The sequence below is a fragment of the Sciurus carolinensis genome, chromosome 5, assembly GCF_902686445.1.
Source record: "Sciurus carolinensis chromosome 5, mSciCar1.2, whole genome shotgun sequence".
NCBI lineage: Eukaryota > Metazoa > Chordata > Mammalia > Rodentia > Sciuridae > Sciurus > Sciurus carolinensis.
The window spans coordinates 570,597-587,778 of NC_062217.1; the positions used below are offsets into that span (position 1 = coordinate 570,597).

The window sequence follows — 17,182 nt, forward strand, 5'->3', positions numbered from 1 at the left end:
GCCCAGGGGAGGGACCTGCAGTCGGCAGGCGGAGCACAGACCCTGGATGGTTAGGACGTGGTTCTTTTGTCACCTCAGCTCCCACCAGCTGTGCACGGGCTCCCCCAGGAACACGTGCCCAGCGGCCTGCCAGGGTGGAGGGGTGCACACCTGCTGCTGGGCTACGAGCTGGAAGGGACCAGCGTGAACTACGATTTCCCTCCAGCCTGGAAGTTGCGGGCCTTCCAGGCTCCTGATAGTCACATCTGGCAGATCCTGCTGCGTGAGACCACTGTCCAGGTGGCGAGGCGCTGGGGCTCCCACCCAGCTCTGCCATATTTCCAGAATGTGTTCATAATCTTATTCTTTTTCTCAAAGTCAAACCTCTAAAATCTGCTTCAGTTTCTAGGATTGAGGAAAAAAGTCAAGGAGTAAATGTCCTCTGCACTATGGACATTCAGGAAGCAGCGTCCAGGTGCCCCACAGCCCATGCCCACCCTGGCCTCCTTCCTGGCCCCCACAGTGTGGGGGCGGCGGTGGCAGGACCCCCAGCCGCTGCAGACGCGGGGCTGCTTGGGCATCAGCACACAGCAGGTGTTCTCCGTGGAGCCAGAACAATTCAGACAACCCTGAACCAAGACACAGAGCGTGTTTAAAATGCCCATGCGCGTTTTATTAATAAAAACTAACAGTGCCAAGTTAAACAAGTCAACAATTAAAGTCTCTTCATATTCCATAAAATATTACAGAAAATTTTATTTGTGTTTCAATAAAAAGACTATTGTTTCAGAACAGGCAGCTAACAGCAACTGTGCAGTTAACGGTTTTCTGTGAATAAATTTTAAAAGAGACTACTGCCTGTCCTTAAATTCCTTTTTCTTTTTATAAAAAAAGAACTATTAAAAATGATTGACAAATTTTGAGTTAAAAAACTGTTAAAACATTCTCTATGTTTAATTTCAACTTTATAATAGATTACAGGAAGATGCTTACGAAACAAATACGACATTTGTTTCAGTACATGTCTTTAAATGATAGAATTATAAGTATGTAAACAACTATATAATAAAAAGTTTCCAAATGCTGCCTGTAAGAAATCAGGCAAATTTTACCATAAGCAATGACCCTTCCCGACAGTCTCCACAGCGGCACCAGCGTGGCTGTAACTCACCAAACACACACAGAGAAAAGAAGTACTTTGCGATCCGATACTGCAGTAGAGCAGCGCCCGCCACGGGCTGGCGGCCAGCGTCACTCACGGAGAAGCGCAACGCGAGGTCGGGGCCTCACCTCTGTCCTGTGCTGCGCGTGGTCTCCTGCCGGAGCGTCCCCGCAGCAGGCCGGTGAGCACTGCCCGGCGGGGCACAGCACGGCCTCAGCAGGCCAGCGAGCACAGGCAGGAGTGGACTCTGAACTTAGAAGAAAATGTGCTGTGGGCCTGTGTGCAGGCTCCACGTCGCAGGGGTGGCCGCGTCCACGGCAGGATGGGAACCCGGGCAGTCCTTTCTCATCGACTCCGTGGCTGACCAGCATCCTCTTCTTGGGAGAAGCCAAAAGGAAACAAAACCCACCCTAAAGGCAGCAGTCTCTCCTCTCTGCGCAGTGCTCCCGAGGCTGGCGGCTGCGGGGTCAGTCCTCCTCCTCGTTCTCGTTGAACTCGTCATCATCGTCCTCGTCCTCCCCAACGTAGGACACAGGGGTCTCCACCCGGGATCCACTGTACTGAGACCCGTTGGAGCTTGTGGCCAGCATCCCGTCCGCACCGTTGCTCAGGTCACTGCGGGGATGCGGTCAGACAGGGCGGTCAGTGGCATGGCCCACTCTGCCCACCCAAAGACAAGCCACATGTGTCCCCGGCAGGCTTGGTTTTTAAATGATGCGGCACAAAGGAAGCTCGCGTGTCCATGACAAGGCCCCACCCTGTCCTGGGTGGCGTCCTGCCCCCGTCCTGCCCCAGCCCTGTCTTCTCAGATACCCACCCCTGACGCAAGGGCAGGTCGCAGCCCGCACAGCCGGGTGCCCCAGCCCTCCCCCAGGACTCGCTGGCCCAGGCCAGGAAAGCGGAGTACAGCACGCGTGGCCCACGTGGAGACCACGGTGCCCCCGCAGAGGCTGGGTGCCGCTGGCAGGCACACGCCCCGGCCCATCCCAGCACAGAGGTGCACACGTGGGTGAACGTGGACAGCAAGCAAACCCAGCCCCGCGCCCGCCGTCAGCACCAACCAAGTCCAACTCGGCCCGCTGGCAATCGGCACAGCACAGCAAGAACCAGCACCAGCTGTGCTTGGCAGAGATGCCCGTCTGGGAGCGGAGTGGGACCTGGCCTCGTGGCTCCCTCAGCCGCCCACAGCCTGCAAACACCGAGGTGCCACAAGCCCACCCTCGGGACTGGTTTCCGTTCTCCGCGTTTTTCTGCAGTACTAGGGATTAAACCCAGGGCATTGTGCCACTGATGAACGCCCAGGCCTTTTGCTTTATTTTGAGACAGGGTCTTATCAACTTGCCTGGGCTGACCTGAACCTGCGACCCTCCTGCCCAGCCCCTGAGCAGGGACTACAGAGCTGGGACCACTGAGTGGCCACCACGCTGCCCCAGTTAGTTTTCTTGTGAAATGGCTCCAGCTGTGTCTCCCTTGTTGCAAACGCTGCCAAGTCTGGGAAGTTTAGACCGTGAAAAGGACAACCTGAAGATAAAACCTAACACGCAGATTCCACCCGCAGGAACCTCTGCCAGCATTTTGCAGACTGACACTCACAATTCATGAGGTAGAAATTCAGGATGAAGAGCAGGCCTACAGGATGCCACCCGGGTCCCCACTGCACTGCCACCTGCCTGCCCCGCAGCGCACCTCCAACGGTGCCCCTGTGCCCCATGGGCCTGCCCCTCCTGTGTGGCCCACCCCTCACGCCAGTGGCTGCGGAGCACCTACTCACCACACCGTGGACGAGCCGGGAGTGTCAGCTCAGCCCTGCTGACTTACCTAGGTTCTAAGAAACAAGGCCAGTGTTTCAGGAACGTGTGGGCCTGCCCTAAAGCTACACCACCTGAGGTCTTCAGGAACATGTGGGCCTGCCCTAAAGCTGCACCACCTGAGGTCTTCAGGAACGTGTGGGCCTGCCCTAAAGCCACCTGAGGTCTGCAGGAACGTGTGGGCCTGCCCTAAAGCCACACCACCTGAGGTCTTCAGGAACGTGTGGGCCTGCCCTAAAGCCACACCACCTGAGGTCTTCAGGAACGTGTGGGCCTGCCCTAAAGCCACACCACCTGAGGTCTTCAGGAACGTGTGGGCCAGCCCTAAAGCCACACCACCTGAGGTCTGCAGGAACGTGTGGGCCTGCCCTAAAGCTGCACCACCTGAAGTCTTCAGGAACGTGTGGGCCTGCCCTAAAGCTGCACCACCTGAGGTCTTCAGGAACGTGTGGGCCTGCCCTAAAGCCACACCACCTGAGGTCTTCAGGAACGTGTGGGCCTGCCCTAAAGCCACCTGAGGTCTGCAGGAACGTGTGGACCTGCCCTAAAGCTACACCACCTGAGGTCTGCAGGAACGTGTGGGCCTGCCCTAAAGCCACACCACCTGAGGTCTGCAGGAACGTGTGGGCCTGCCCTAAAGCCTCCTGTGGTCTTCAGGAACGTGTGGGCCTGCCCTAAAGCCACACCACCTGAGGTCTGCAGGAACATGTGGGCCTGCCCTAAAGCCACCTGAGGTCTTCAGGAACGTGTGGGCCTGCCCTAAAGCTACACCACCTGAGGTCTTCAGGAACGTGTGGGCCTGCCCTAAAGCCACACCACCTGAGGTCTGCAAGAACGTGTGGGCCTGCCCTAAGGCCACCTGAGGTCTGCAGGAACGTGTGGGCCTGCCCTAAAGCCACACCACCTGAGGTCTGCAGGAACGTGTGGGCCTGCCCTAAAGCTACACCACCTGAGGTCTTCAGGAACGTGTGGGCCTGCCCTAAAGCCACCTGAGGTCTTCAGGAACGTGTAGGCCTGCCCTAAAGCCACCTGAGGTCTTCAGGAACGTGTGGGCCTGCCCTAAAGCCACACCACCTGAGGTCTTCAGGAACGTGTGGGCCTGCCCTAAAGCCACACCACCTGAGGTCTTCAGGAACGTGTGGGCCTGCCCTAAAGCCACACCACTGAGGTCTTCAGGAACGTGTGGGCCTGCCCTAAAGCTACACCACCTGAGGTCTTCAGGATCGTGTGGGCCTGCCCTAAAGCTACACCACCTGAGGTCTGCAGGAACGTGTGGGCCTGCCCTAAAGCCACACCACCTGAGGTCTGCAGGAACGTGTGGGCCTGCCCTAAAGCTACACCACCTGAGGTCTTCAGGAACGTGTGGGCCTGCCCTAAAGCCACCTGAGGTCTTCAGGAACGTGTAGGCCTGCCCTAAAGCCACCTGAGGTCTTCAGGAACGTGTGGGCCTGCCCTAAAGCCACACCACCTGAGGTCTTCAGGAACGTGTGGGCCTGCCCTAAAGCTACACCACCTGAGGTCTGCAGGAATGTGTGGGCCTGCCCTAAAGCCACACCACTTGAGGTCTTCAGGAACGTGTGGGCCTGCCCTAAAGCTACACCACCTGAGGTCTTCAGGAACGTGTGGGCCTGCCCTAAAGCCACCTGAGGTCTTCAGGAACGTGTGGGCCTGCCCTAAAGCCGCACCACCTGAGGTCTTCAGGAACGTGTGGGCCTGCCCTAAAGCCACCTGAGGTCTTCAGGAACGTGTGGGCCTGCCCTAAAGCCACACCACCTGAGGTCTGCAGGAACATGTGGGCCTGCCCTAAAGCCACCTGAGGTCTTCAGGAACGTGTGGGCCTGCCCTAAAGCCACACCACCTGAGGTCTGCAGGAACATGTGGGCCTGCCCTAAAGCCACCTGAGGTCTTCAGGAACGTGTGGGCCTGCCCTAAAGCTACACCACCTGAGGTCTTCAGGAACGTGTGGGCCTGCCCTAAAGCCACACCACCTGAGGTCTGCAGGAACGTGTGGGCCTGCCCTAAAGCCACCTGAGGTCTGCAGGAACGTGTGGGCCTGCCCTAAAGACACCTGAGGTCTGCAGGAACGTGTGGGCCTGCCCTAAAGCCGCACCACCTGAGGTCTTCAGGAACGTGTAGGCCTGCCCTAAAGCCACCTGAGGTCTTCAGGAACGTGTGGGCCTGCCCTAAAGCCACACCACCTGAGGTCTGCAGGAACGTGTGGGCCTGCCCTAAAGCCACACCACCTGAGGTCTTCAGGAACGTGTGGGCCTGCCCTAAAGCTACACCACCTGAGGTCTTCAGGAACGTGTGGGCCTGCCCTAAAGCCACCTGAGGTCTTCAGGAACGTGTGGGCCTGCCCTAAAGCCGCACCACCTGAGGTCTTCAGGAACGTGTGGGCCTGCCCTAAAGCCACCTGAGGTCTTCAGGAACGTGTGGGCCTGCCCTAAAGCCACACCACCTGAGGTCTGCAGGAACATGTGGGCCTGCCCTAAAGCCACCTGAGGTCTTCAGGAACGTGTGGGCCTGCCCTAAAGCCACACCACCTGAGGTCTGCAGGAACATGTGGGCCTGCCCTAAAGCTACACCACCTGAGGTCTTCAGGAACGTGTGGGCCTGCCCTAAAGCCACCTGAGGTCTTCAGGAACGTGTAGGCCTGCCCTAAAGCCACCTGAGGTCTTCAGGAACGTGTGGGCCTGCCCTAAAGCCACACCACCTGAGGTCTTCAGGAACGTGTGGGCCTGCCCTAAAGCCACACCACCTGAGGTCTTCAGGAACGTGTGGGCCTGCCCTAAAGCCACACCACTGAGGTCTTCAGGAACGTGTGGGCCTGCCCTAAAGCTACACCACCTGAGGTCTTCAGGATCGTGTGGGCCTGCCCTAAAGCTACACCACCTGAGGTCTGCAGGAACGTGTGGGCCTGCCCTAAAGCCACACCACCTGAGGTCTGCAGGAACGTGTGGGCCTGCCCTAAAGCTACACCACCTGAGGTCTTCAGGAACGTGTGGGCCTGCCCTAAAGCCACCTGAGGTCTTCAGGAACGTGTAGGCCTGCCCTAAAGCCACCTGAGGTCTTCAGGAACGTGTGGGCCTGCCCTAAAGCCACACCACCTGAGGTCTTCAGGAACGTGTGGGCCTGCCCTAAAGCTACACCACCTGAGGTCTGCAGGAATGTGTGGGCCTGCCCTAAAGCCACACCACTTGAGGTCTTCAGGAACGTGTGGGCCTGCCCTAAAGCTACACCACCTGAGGTCTTCAGGAACGTGTGGGCCTGCCCTAAAGCCACCTGAGGTCTTCAGGAACGTGTGGGCCTGCCCTAAAGCCGCACCACCTGAGGTCTTCAGGAACGTGTGGGCCTGCCCTAAAGCCACCTGAGGTCTGCAGGAACGTGTGGGCCTGCCCTAAAGCCACACCACCTGAGGTCTGCAGGAACATGTGGGCCTGCCCTAAAGCCACCTGAGATCTTCAGGAACGTGTGGGCCTGCCCTAAAGCCACACCACCTGAGGTCTGCAGGAACATGTGGGCCTGCCCTAAAGCCACCTGAGGTCTTCAGGAACGTGTGGGCCTGCCCTAAAGCTACACCACCTGAGGTCTTCAGGAACGTGTGGGCCTGCCCTAAAGCCACACCACCTGAGGTCTGCAGGAACGTGTGGGCCTGCCCTAAAGCCACCTGAGGTCTGCAGGAACGTGTGGGCCTGCCCTAAAGACACCTGAGGTCTGCAGGAACGTGTGGGCCTGCCCTAAAGCCGCACCACCTGAGGTCTTCAGGAACGTGTAGGCCTGCCCTAAAGCCACCTGAGGTCTTCAGGAACGTGTGGGCCTGCCCTAAAGCCACACCACCTGAGGTCTGCAGGAACGTGTGGGCCTGCCCTAAAGCCACACCACCTGAGGTCTTCAGGAACGTGTGGGCCTGCCCTAAAGCTACACCACCTGAGGTCTTCAGGAACGTGTGGGCCTGCCCTAAAGCCACCTGAGGTCTTCAGGAACGTGTGGGCCTGCCCTAAAGCCGCACCACCTGAGGTCTTCAGGAACGTGTGGGCCTGCCCTAAAGCCACCTGAGGTCTGCAGGAACGTGTGGGCCTGCCCTAAAGTCACACCACCTGAGGTCTTCAGGAACGTGTGGGCCTGCCCTAAAGCTACACCACCTGAGGTCTTCAGGAACGTGTGGGCCTGCCCTAAAGCCACCTGAGGTCTTCAGGAACGTGTGGGCCTGTCCTAAAGCTACACCACCTGAGGTCTGCAGGAACGTGTGGGCCTGCCCTAAAGCCACCTGAGGTCTGCAGGAACGTGTGGGCCTGCCCTAAAGCCACACCACCTGAGGTCTGCAGGAACGTGTGGGCCTGCCCTAAAGCCTCCTGTGGTCTTCAGGAACGTGTGGGCCTGCCCTAAAGCCACACCACCTGAGGTCTGACAGTGACCGCCTTGGCATTCACTGTGAAGGCTGCCAGCACCTACCATCAGTGCTGGACAGACCCTAGGATAGCCTTCTGCTCCGGGGAACTGCGGGCCCAGAGGCTAGACACACACTTACTTGAACAACAAGATTAAAAGTTAGAAAAGTAAACGCACAGTGTGATCTCAAAAGCATTTTACGAGAATCAAAGGGAGGTCCTGGCAGCTCTCTCGTCACTGGGGCAGGGGCATGGAGGTCCCCCTCCCAGCGTCGGAGCAGAAAGCACGCACGACTCTCGGCTCTGAGGGTGAGAAAGCTCTTCTCACGGGTCGAGGATGAGGACGGTGGGCTCCCTGGCCTGTGCCCAGGGTGGAAGGTCCCACCACACCACCCCCAGCTGGCTCACCTGGCTGACAGCCTTGTGCCATTGGAGGCGGAGCCTGCCGAGGTGAGGAGCACACCTCCGATGGATCCCTGAGCCATTTCTGCAAAGAGGAAGGGGTTGCAAAGCCCAGAAAGACCAAAGGAGCAAGGGTCGGGAGCAGCTGGGAGCAGGGGGCCAGGGAAGCCTGCAGCCACACAAAAGCCCACCCGCCCCCAAGGTGGCCAGGGCCTACTCATGGCCCGCTCCCCAGCCATGGGTCTGGCCAGACCGTCGCAGGCCCCGGGGGGAGCGGTCCCCGACCCTTGGAGTGCGTCCACCCAGCCAGGGACCACAGGAGGTTGGGCATCTCTGTACACTCACCAAAGCCGTCCCTCAGGCCTGCAGCCAAAGCCCTGATGCTGCAGCAAAGAGGTCACCACACAGGGGCCCAGGGCCCAAGCCCACTGCTCCCCACACGCCCCCAACGAGAGCAACACCCGACAACTGCTGGCTGGCCGCGGTCAGTGGCACCCCCAGGACAGCCTGGCCCCCTCTGGCTCTGCCTGCAAGACCAGCCTGCCTCGGCTCAAGGCCTCACACACACAAAGGCCACCCAGGGCTCCAACAGCACCCATGTTCGCAGGACCGTGCTCAGGCCAGGGCAGGACTGACCTGTCACATACGGTTCCAGAGCCTTGGGTACCAAGCTTCTGGCCATCTTGAGGTCTTCGGCGGAGCAGCTCCCGGACTCCAGCCCGCAGGCCATGCCCATGCGCTTGAGCACCTCGATGTCGTCGTGGATCTCAAAGGTGTTGTCGAAGTTGAACAGGTACTCGAACCTGCGGGGCAGGGGCGTCAGCAGGCCTCCGGGCGAGGCCCTCTCGCTGGCGAGGCCCGGGCTGCCCACAGCCATACCCACCCCCGGTCCTTGTGGCCGCGTCTCTGTACAAAACTTAAGAACTCAGACGCAAAGGACGAGAGGCTCGCACGTCTGTAAACGGCGGTCCACACCCCAGGCACCGCCTGGGGCATGGACGTCCCGCCAGCAGCACACGCTGGCCGTGGCCGCCAGGGGACAGCGCACGATCCCACAGTGCTAGCATGGAGCACTAAGGACGCTCCTGTGGGCTTCTCCTGCGAGGACGCCGGCCACGCACTTGTCATTGGAGATGCTGCAGTCGATGACCGTCTTCCTACTGGTGTTGACGATGATGAAGGGCAGGTGGATGACCGAGCTGGGCGGCGGTGGCCGTCGCGCCTGCAGCTCTGCCTGGCGGTTTCTCTGCACCAAGTTCTTGAAGGCAATTTGCTAAAAAAGAACAGCAGGCAACCTGCATGGCCAGGGCACCGGGGGGGGGCAGGCCTGGTCTCAGAGACGTCCACACCACTCCTGTGGGCACCGTGAGACCAGGCCCCACTGTTGGGAGGGACACGGGAAGCCGAGACTTCAGAGGACGGACCCGTCCCTGGGAGAAGGCCAGGTGTGGAGAGCAGACCAGCATGGTGCCCGCGCTGGCCCACGCTGGCCCACGCGGCCACACCCACGGGCAGGGCTGACCCTGGCCTGCGCCAGGCCATGCATCCTGGACACCAGCCCTGAGTCGCAGCGAGGTTTCAGGTAGTGGATGTGGTGCTACTGAGGGGCTGGGGCCTGCCCCGCTCTGGCCTCTAGGTGCCACTGGACGGCCACAGTTCCCCCAGGCTGGTGGCCTTTCACCCTATGAGCCCCAACCTCCTATCACTCCTTCTGGAAGGTTCTAGCACACCTTGGTCAGGGTGTTGGCCTGCCCCCACAAGCCCCCGCAAGCATGTCACCTTCACTGTCACCCCCACGCTAGACGCTGGACCCTGGGCTCTCCATGGGGACGTCCAGCTCCAGGGCCACTGGTACAGTCACCAGCCCGACCACCTGTGCTGCCCAAACAAAAGGTGTCAGACCACATGGCCCACATTCCCTGGCCTGGCCACGGAGGGGCCCTCAGTGCTACGTGGGTAGGAACTGTGCCCTGGCGCTTGTGTCTCGCACCATGGGAGGCCACGCTCGCACACACGCAGGGCCTCCACCAGCTGCCGCACACAGGAGGCCGCTACCTGCAGGATGAGCTCCTGGAGCTGGGACTGCTTCTGCTTGATCCTCTCCAGGCGCCGCTGCCTCTCCACCTGCAGACAGAGGTGTGTCGCCATGGGCGCAGCGCCCGGCCCCGCAAGCCCCAGGGCCGGCTCGCTCTAAGGACCGCCCTGCACCGCGCCAGAGTGGCGGGCTCCAGACGAGAGCCAGGCCTGGGCCTGGAAGGACACCCAGCCCCCTCCTTGCGAGTTCCACAGAGGACTGAGAAGCCTTCCACTAGGGCTAGACCCAGTGGCCAACAGCGGCAGCTCCAAGGCCCTGCAGCCAGATGCAAATTGCCCCACGACAGCCCGAGATGGTGGGGACACACACCCGCCCACAGAATGCCCCTGCCCCCAAGGGACCAGACAGCACGTCCCGTCACACAGCGGGGACCAGGCAGCAGCCCACCTCCAGATTCTGGCACTCCTGGGCAGAGTTGGTGGGCAGCCCGATCCACTTGATCTCCTTCTTCTCCTTGGAGATGATGTTCATGGCCATCAGCACGTTTAAGGCATCATAGACTCGCCGCCTTATGTTCTTCTGGTCGTACGCCTGGGGGGCACAGCAACAGTCTTCCAAGTGCTCTGAGTGCAAGGCGCAGCCCGGGCGCCTCGGGGCAGAGGCCAGGGGCACCTTAGGGGCAGAGGCCAGGGGCACCTTAGGGGCAGAGGCCAGGAGCATCCTAGGGGAGAGGCACAGGGGCATCCTAGGGGAGAGGCACAGGGGCATCCTAGGGCAGGGCACAGGGGCATCCTAGGGGAGAGGCACAGGGGCATCCTAGGGGAGAGGCACAGGGGCATCCTAGGGCAGAGGCACAGGGGCATCCCAGGGGAGAGGCACAGGGGCATCCTAGGGGAGAGGCACAGGGGCATCCCAGGGGAGAGGCACAGGGGCATCCTAGGGGAGAGGCACAGGGGCATCCTAGGGGAGAGGCACAGGGGCATCCCAGGGGAGAGGCACAGGGGCATCCCAGGGCAGAGGCACAGGGGCATCCCAGGGGAGAGGCACAGGGGCATCCCAGGGCAGAGGCACAGGGGCATCCTAGGGCAGAGGCACAGGGGCATCCTAGGGACAGAGGCACAGGGGCATCCCAGGGCAGAGGCACAGGGGCATCCCAGGGCAGAGGCACAGGGGCATCCTAGGGACAGAGGCACAGGGGCATCCCAGGACAGAGGCACAGGGGCATCCCAGGACAGAGGCACAGGGGCATCCCAGGGGAGAGGCACAGGGGCATCCTAGGGACAGAGGCACAGGGGCATCCCAGGGCAGAGGCACAGGGGCATCCCAGGGGAGAGGCACAGGGGCATCCTAGGGGAGAGGCACAGGGGCATCCTAGGGGAGAGGCACAGGGGCATCCTAGGGGAGAGGCACAGGGGCATCCCAGGGGAGAGGCACAGGGGCATCCCAGGGCAGAGGCACAGGGGCATCCTAGGGACAGAGGCACAGGGGCATCCCAGGGCAGAGGCACAGGGGCATCCCAGGGCAGAGGCACAGGGGCATCCTAGGGACAGAGGCACAGGGGCATCCCAGGGGAGAGGCACAGGGGCATCCCAGGGGAGAGGCACAGGGGCATCCTAGGGCAGAGGCACAGGGGCATCCTAGGGACAGAGGCACAGGGGCATCCTAGGGACAGAGGCACAGGGGCATCCTAGGGACAGAGGCACAGGGGCATCCCAGGACAGAGGCACAGGGGCATCCCAGGACAGAGGCACAGGGGCATCCCAGGGCAGAGGCACAGGGGCATCCTAGGGACAGAGGCACAGGGGCATCCTAGGGCAGAGGCACAGGGGCATCCTAAGGCAGAGGCACAGGGGCATCCCAGGGGAGAGGCACAGGGGCATCCTAGGGCAGAGGTACAGGGGCATCCCAGGACAGAGGCACAGGGGCATCCTAAGGCAGAGGCACAGGGGCATCCCAGGGGAGAGGCACAGGGGCATCCTAGGGCAGAGGTACAGGGGCATCCCAGGACAGAGGCACAGGGGCATCCTAGGGCAGAGGCACAGGGGCATCCCAGGGCAGAGGCACAGGGGCATCCTAGGGCAGAGGCACAGGGGCATCCCAGGGCAGAGGCACAGGGGCATCCTAGGGACAGAGGCACAGGGGCACCCTCGGGGACACAGGCACAGGCCCTGCCCAGGGGGAACCCTGTCCCCAGGCTGGGCTCCTCCTGGGCTCTGCGGGACTTCCTGCCGACCCCACCAGCAGGCCCAGAGCCCGAGGGGACTCACGGATTCGCTGGGCAGGATGTGGCTGTCAGCGGCACTGAACTCGGCCACCAGCTCGTCAGCCACCTCGTTGTAGGAGGTGGTGCCCTTGCGCTGCACCTTCTCGCACACCTTCATGGAGAAGTGCCGCAGGCCTTTGCCGTGCTTCTCCCCCTTCCTGTTGCGCTTCCTTGAAACACACAAGCGCAGCATCAGCAGTGCCGCAGCCTGATGCTCCACACCAAAGACAGCTGCTGCGGGGCAGCCGCCCACGGCTCCCCTGAGGACACGCGGGCACCCATGTACAGGAGGGAGAGAATGTCAGGGCCAGGTGGCACTCTGTGCCTGCGAGTGTCGGGGCCGAGGGGTGGCCACGGAGAGCGGGACCCAAGGACACCAACCATCATCAGAGCAGGACACTGTGGTCCGGATCCGGGAACGTTTAGGGCGGGTGTCTGCAGGCAGTCATGGCCTAAGGCAGGCACCTGGCAACAGCAGGTGCAAGCCACTAGGGGACAGCAAGCGAGCAGGCGCTCCCGCGGCCACACCCAGAAACAGGGCCACCTGTTCCCACAGGCCTGACTCCCAGCTGGGGACGTCTGCCTCAGGCCGGCACCGGGGCAGCTTTGTGCAGCAAGCTTCTAGGGACAGGCACCGCCGGCCTCCGAGAAGACCGTTCCCCGACAGGCTCCTTGGCAGGACGGCCCAGGAGAGGCTCAGAGAGGCTGGGCGAGCGGCCAGAGCCCACGGGGCCAAGGTCAGGGTGCTCACCCGGCAGACCAGGGCGAGGACTCGGAGGGCTGGTTCTGGGACGCGAAGTGCGCGCTGGGTGTGTGCGGGCTCCCCACCACGATCGTGCTGGAGGCCGCGGGCCTCTGGGGCGTGCCGATCACCTGCAGCGGAGAGTTCAGGGCAGTCAGAAAACGCCCACAGCAGTCCCTCAGTGAGGAGGGCCCGCCGAGCCACAGGCCGCCAGGCGGGCCCTGCAAACGGCCACGGCTGCCAGCACCCCAGCCACCTGCTCCGGTTACAGCACCAAGACTCCACCCGCCCGCCAAGGAGGGCAGAGGGCAGGCTTCGGGCCGCGTGGCCCGCAGGCACCGGTGCACTGGCCCAGGGAGGAAGGCCCACAGGTGCACAGCCAGGGCCCACTAAGACCACCCTTCCTGGATGGGTCCCCAGCATGGGCAGATGGCCCTTGCGTGAGGACGAGTGCTGGGCACAGACCTGCAGAAGCACCCGTCTCCTGCTCTGCCCGCCGGGCACGGCAGCCTCTGATGCTGTGCTGGGGCACCCAGGCTCCCACTGACCCACCATCCCGGGGTCCGCGCCACCCACGGAGGGAAGAGGCTCGCCCCAGGCACAGCCACAGCAGCCCTCCCAGGGCTACAGGCGCGGCGGGCTGGGCACACGCAGGGCGCTCCCCACCGCCCAGGCAGCCTGCTGCAGAGGGAGCAGGTCGACGGGCTGGCAGCAGCAGTGCCCTGCCCCAGGGACACGGGGACAGCCGAGGACGGGAGAGAACTGGAGGTGCCCGCAAGAGGGGCAAGAGGAGGAGGCGGTGGCAGGAAGAGAGGCTCCCAGGGTCAGAGGACAGTGGGAGGCTGCGAGGGCAGCAGCCACCCGGCTGGCAAGGCCAGCAGAAGACCCAGGACAGGACACAGGCCACACCATCTGGGAAGGGCCACCCAGGATGTGGACAGAGGGGGCCACCAGCACAGGGTTTCTGCTTGCACCTGCAGCCCAGGTTCCTGGAGCAGGGTGGCCACTTGGCCACTTGAACACCTGCCTCAGCTCAAGGTTCCTTCACCCGCCCATGGAAATATGGGTCCCCCAACCGTCCTAGCCTTGAGGAGAAACAGGGGGAGGTGACAGGTCACAAGAGGCCCCTCTTCCCTGCAGTCCTCACAGAGTCGGGGAAGGAGAGCAACCTGCTCCAGACCCAAGTGCCCACAGCTGCCGTGGGTCACATGATGAAGGTGGGAAACAGGGCAACGGGAGCCAGGCCCAGCATTCGCACAGAGCGGGCAGGACCCCGCGGACACCCTGGCCCAGAGCCAGCCACACTCCAGTTGTGCCTCGTTCTGTGGGGCTGGGCGGAACCCAGGGTCCTGCTCATAAGGCGGGCGCCCACGCTGAGCCTCTGGCAGCCTGAGCGTGGTCCCTGAACCTCGCATGCCCCAGCGAGTCAGACCACGTTGGTGTGCACTGCGGGATGCCCCAGGCAGAGAATCCACAGACACAGCCAACTGCAGCAGGGGCACGGCGGGGGAGCCAGCAGACGTGTCCCTCCAAAGCCCCCTCTGGCAGGAGGCTGCCCACTGCCTGCGGGGCGAGCGTGCATGAGCCGAGGGCCAGCATGCACCCTATGCCCAAAACCTGCCCCACAACAGCCTTAGACTCCCTGCGCCGTCAGGCCCCTCCAAAGGTGCCACCCAGCACTCAGAGCCTGACCTCAGAGCACCAGGGACCCAGCAGCCACCAGCCACGCCGACCCCGCAGGTCCAGGGACCACTGCAACACGTGAGCTTCAACTCACATCAGTGACACTTAGCAAAGCCGGGCACAGCAATTCCTAACCCACCAGCAGCTCCTTGCAAACACTGACGACTGGGCAATGAGTCTGAGCTGCACAAGTGAACGGCCCAATCGCTGGCTTCCACAGCACTGCCGCTGACCACCAGGCTCCTCTGCCCAGCCGCGATCCTCCGCAAGCTCACCTAGGGCACCTGTCAGCACTGAATCACAGGCACTATGAAGTAACACAGAAAATGGAATTCCTAGCCTTTACCAATGTGGCCTCCCTGAGCAGAAGCTTCAACACGCCACAGCCTGAGGCAGGATCGCCATCCCGCAAAGCCGGCAGCGCCTGGGCGGCAGCAAGGCAGAAGCCCTGCGGGACCCACGCTGAAGGCCCGAGCTCGGAGCGCGCCAGCCGCTACTCTGCACTCACACTCAAGCCAAGTGCAGGCCGACACCTCCCTGGTGACCAAGCCTCCCTGGTGCGGCGTCTGCTCAGGAGGGTGTGATCACACTACAGGTGGCCAGAGGACTGCAGGGCGGGGCACTGGGGCCAGGGACGGGGAGACCAGACGCAGGAGCCCTGGTTCCCAGGGGTGGCGGGCTCCCAAGAAAACATGGAACAGCAGTGGGGACAAAGGACGAGGGGGTTGGGCAAGGGAGCACTGCAAGAAGAGGTGGAGTCTGGCCAGGGACAAGATACGTGCTTGTCACTGAGGCCCAGGACTGGACAGGAGGCCTCAGAGTGGAGACTGCAGCCCAAGGTGCCAAGCAGGGCGGGAGCATCTCGGGATGAGGGAAGAGCTTGCAGCCGCAGGTTGGAAGCCCGTCCTGCCTCTGGGCTCAGCGAGGGAAGGGCAGGGCGGGTGCCCCGCTCCGCCTGAACAGAAGGAGAAGCCGGTCCTGCTGCCTGTTCGGCACACAGGGTGACACCCCACCCCCCACCCCCCACCCCCGGTCACACAGAGTCCCTCCAGCAATGAGGGGACCCTGCTCAGCCCAGCGCAGATGGGGCAGCAGCCACAAGCAGGAAGCCGGGGGGAGGCCACTGGGCCAGGGTCATGGCCCCTGCTGGGCCTCCAATGCCGCGGGGCCGGTGCCTCCCTGGCCCAGGTGTGAGAGGCCAGGGCCAGAGCCCACGCCTGCCGCTGGGGAGCAGAGCAAGCCCCCCGGGCCTCACCACTTGCTGGGCGATGTTGACGTTGGACTGTCCAAAGGTCTTCGGCAGGAGCTGCTTCCCGAGAGTGCTCACCGTGGACGGGTGCACAGCGACCAGGGACACCACACCTGCAGCACAGGGGTCAGAGTCAGGGTCAGGGTCACGCCCCCCGTGCTGGGCTGAGGACCCCACTGCTGAGGAACCCCCCACGCTCCCATCCACGAGACCCGGGCTGCGCTGAGCTGCAGCCCACGGCCTGTGCTCCACGCGTGGGCCCCTCCCTCCCAGTGCCCACTAACACTGCTCAGCTGTCTGGCCTGGGGGTTCCAGTGACCAGGGGTCCCAGTGACCAGCGCCCCCCGAGGCCTCTCCAGCACAACACCAGCAGCCCCGCAGCCTCAGGAAAAACGGCCACGCACAGGAGTTTCCTGTTGTTGGTTTGGTACTGGGGATTGAGCCCAGGGGGCTTAACCACTGAGCCACACCCCAGCCTTCTATTTATTTATTTATTTTCTTAAGACAGTCTCCCTGAGTTGCTTTCTCTTAAGTGGCTGGGGCTGACTCTGAACTCGCAATCCTCCTGCCTCAGCCTCCCGAGACGCTTTCACAGGATGGTACAAATTAGAACATAACAGGTTTCCCTGGTAAAAGGCTGCCACGCAGTCCTCAGAGGGGCCGCGGGTCGGGTACGTGGCCAGGAGCCCACGTTACAGATCACGCCACCCAGAGCAAAGTCCTTCCCAAGGAACACACAGCAGGCAGAGCTTGGTGAAGGCCCAGTGGTGGGCCCGTAACACCTGCGCCTCCGTGTGGCCTCCGCTCCCTGGAGAGCGGCTTCTGTGAGATTCCACAGAGAGCACACTGCACCCTCCAGTCTGGAGGCTCGGCTCACTCGGGAGGTGCTGTGCTCACACGGCTGCAGCAGACGGCCAGCCTCACTCTTCAGGACCGAGTAACGTGCGCGATCGAGGCTGCTTGATCCTCTGGTCACTGACGGGCACGCAGGCTGGCTCCCACCAGCGGGGACACGGGAGAGGGCGCGCCTGCTTGGCTTGCGCTGCGGATGGGGGCCAGCGAGGGCCAGCTGCAGTGGATCCTACGGGAGCCTCCACACGTCCGCCCAGGCCTGCGCTCGCACCCTGCGCTCCTCACCACCCTCTGACCTGAGGCAAGGGCCACCCTGACAGTGGCTCCAGGGAGGAGGCCCCGCACTGCAGCTGGGCACAGGCGGGACCTCAGGACCTGCGCACACCCCTGCAGGCAGCCGCATGGCCGTCAGAGTCCCGACTCTCCCTCTGTGCTGAACACTGCAGACGTAGCTTAAAGGACCAGAGGACGCCTCGCACAGCAGCCCGCTGGCCAAGCGCGCGCACACAGCAGCCTCCGCTGGCCCAGGGAAGCGGCCACCCCAACACTCCACAGGCAAGACTGGCGGGGCAGACCACACCATGCACACTGTCTACACAGCTGGGCCACTCCACACCAC

General features: G+C 62.5%; 1 protein-coding gene across 2 annotated transcripts in view; it reads right to left on the bottom strand.

Annotated features, from left to right (window-relative positions):
- Positions 1-634: 634 nt before the first annotated feature.
- Tfdp1 (transcription factor Dp-1) overlaps positions 635-17,182 on the bottom strand; it is a 65,408-nt gene continuing 48,860 nt past the window's right edge. For both annotated transcript variants that reach the window (XM_047554458.1, XM_047554459.1), the window contains exons 4-12: positions 15,718-15,824; positions 12,789-12,910; positions 12,042-12,207; positions 10,222-10,365; positions 9,795-9,863; positions 8,861-9,012; positions 8,376-8,542; positions 7,746-7,824; positions 635-1,756 (exon numbers count right to left, since the gene is read on the bottom strand). In XM_047554458.1, the coding sequence (XP_047410414.1) occupies positions 1,609-1,756; positions 7,746-7,824; positions 8,376-8,542; positions 8,861-9,012; positions 9,795-9,863; positions 10,222-10,365; positions 12,042-12,207; positions 12,789-12,910; positions 15,718-15,824 (1,154 nt within the window). In that variant the 3' untranslated portion in view covers positions 635-1,608. The remainder of the gene's footprint in view (positions 1,757-7,745; positions 7,825-8,375; positions 8,543-8,860; positions 9,013-9,794; positions 9,864-10,221; positions 10,366-12,041; positions 12,208-12,788; positions 12,911-15,717; positions 15,825-17,182) is intronic.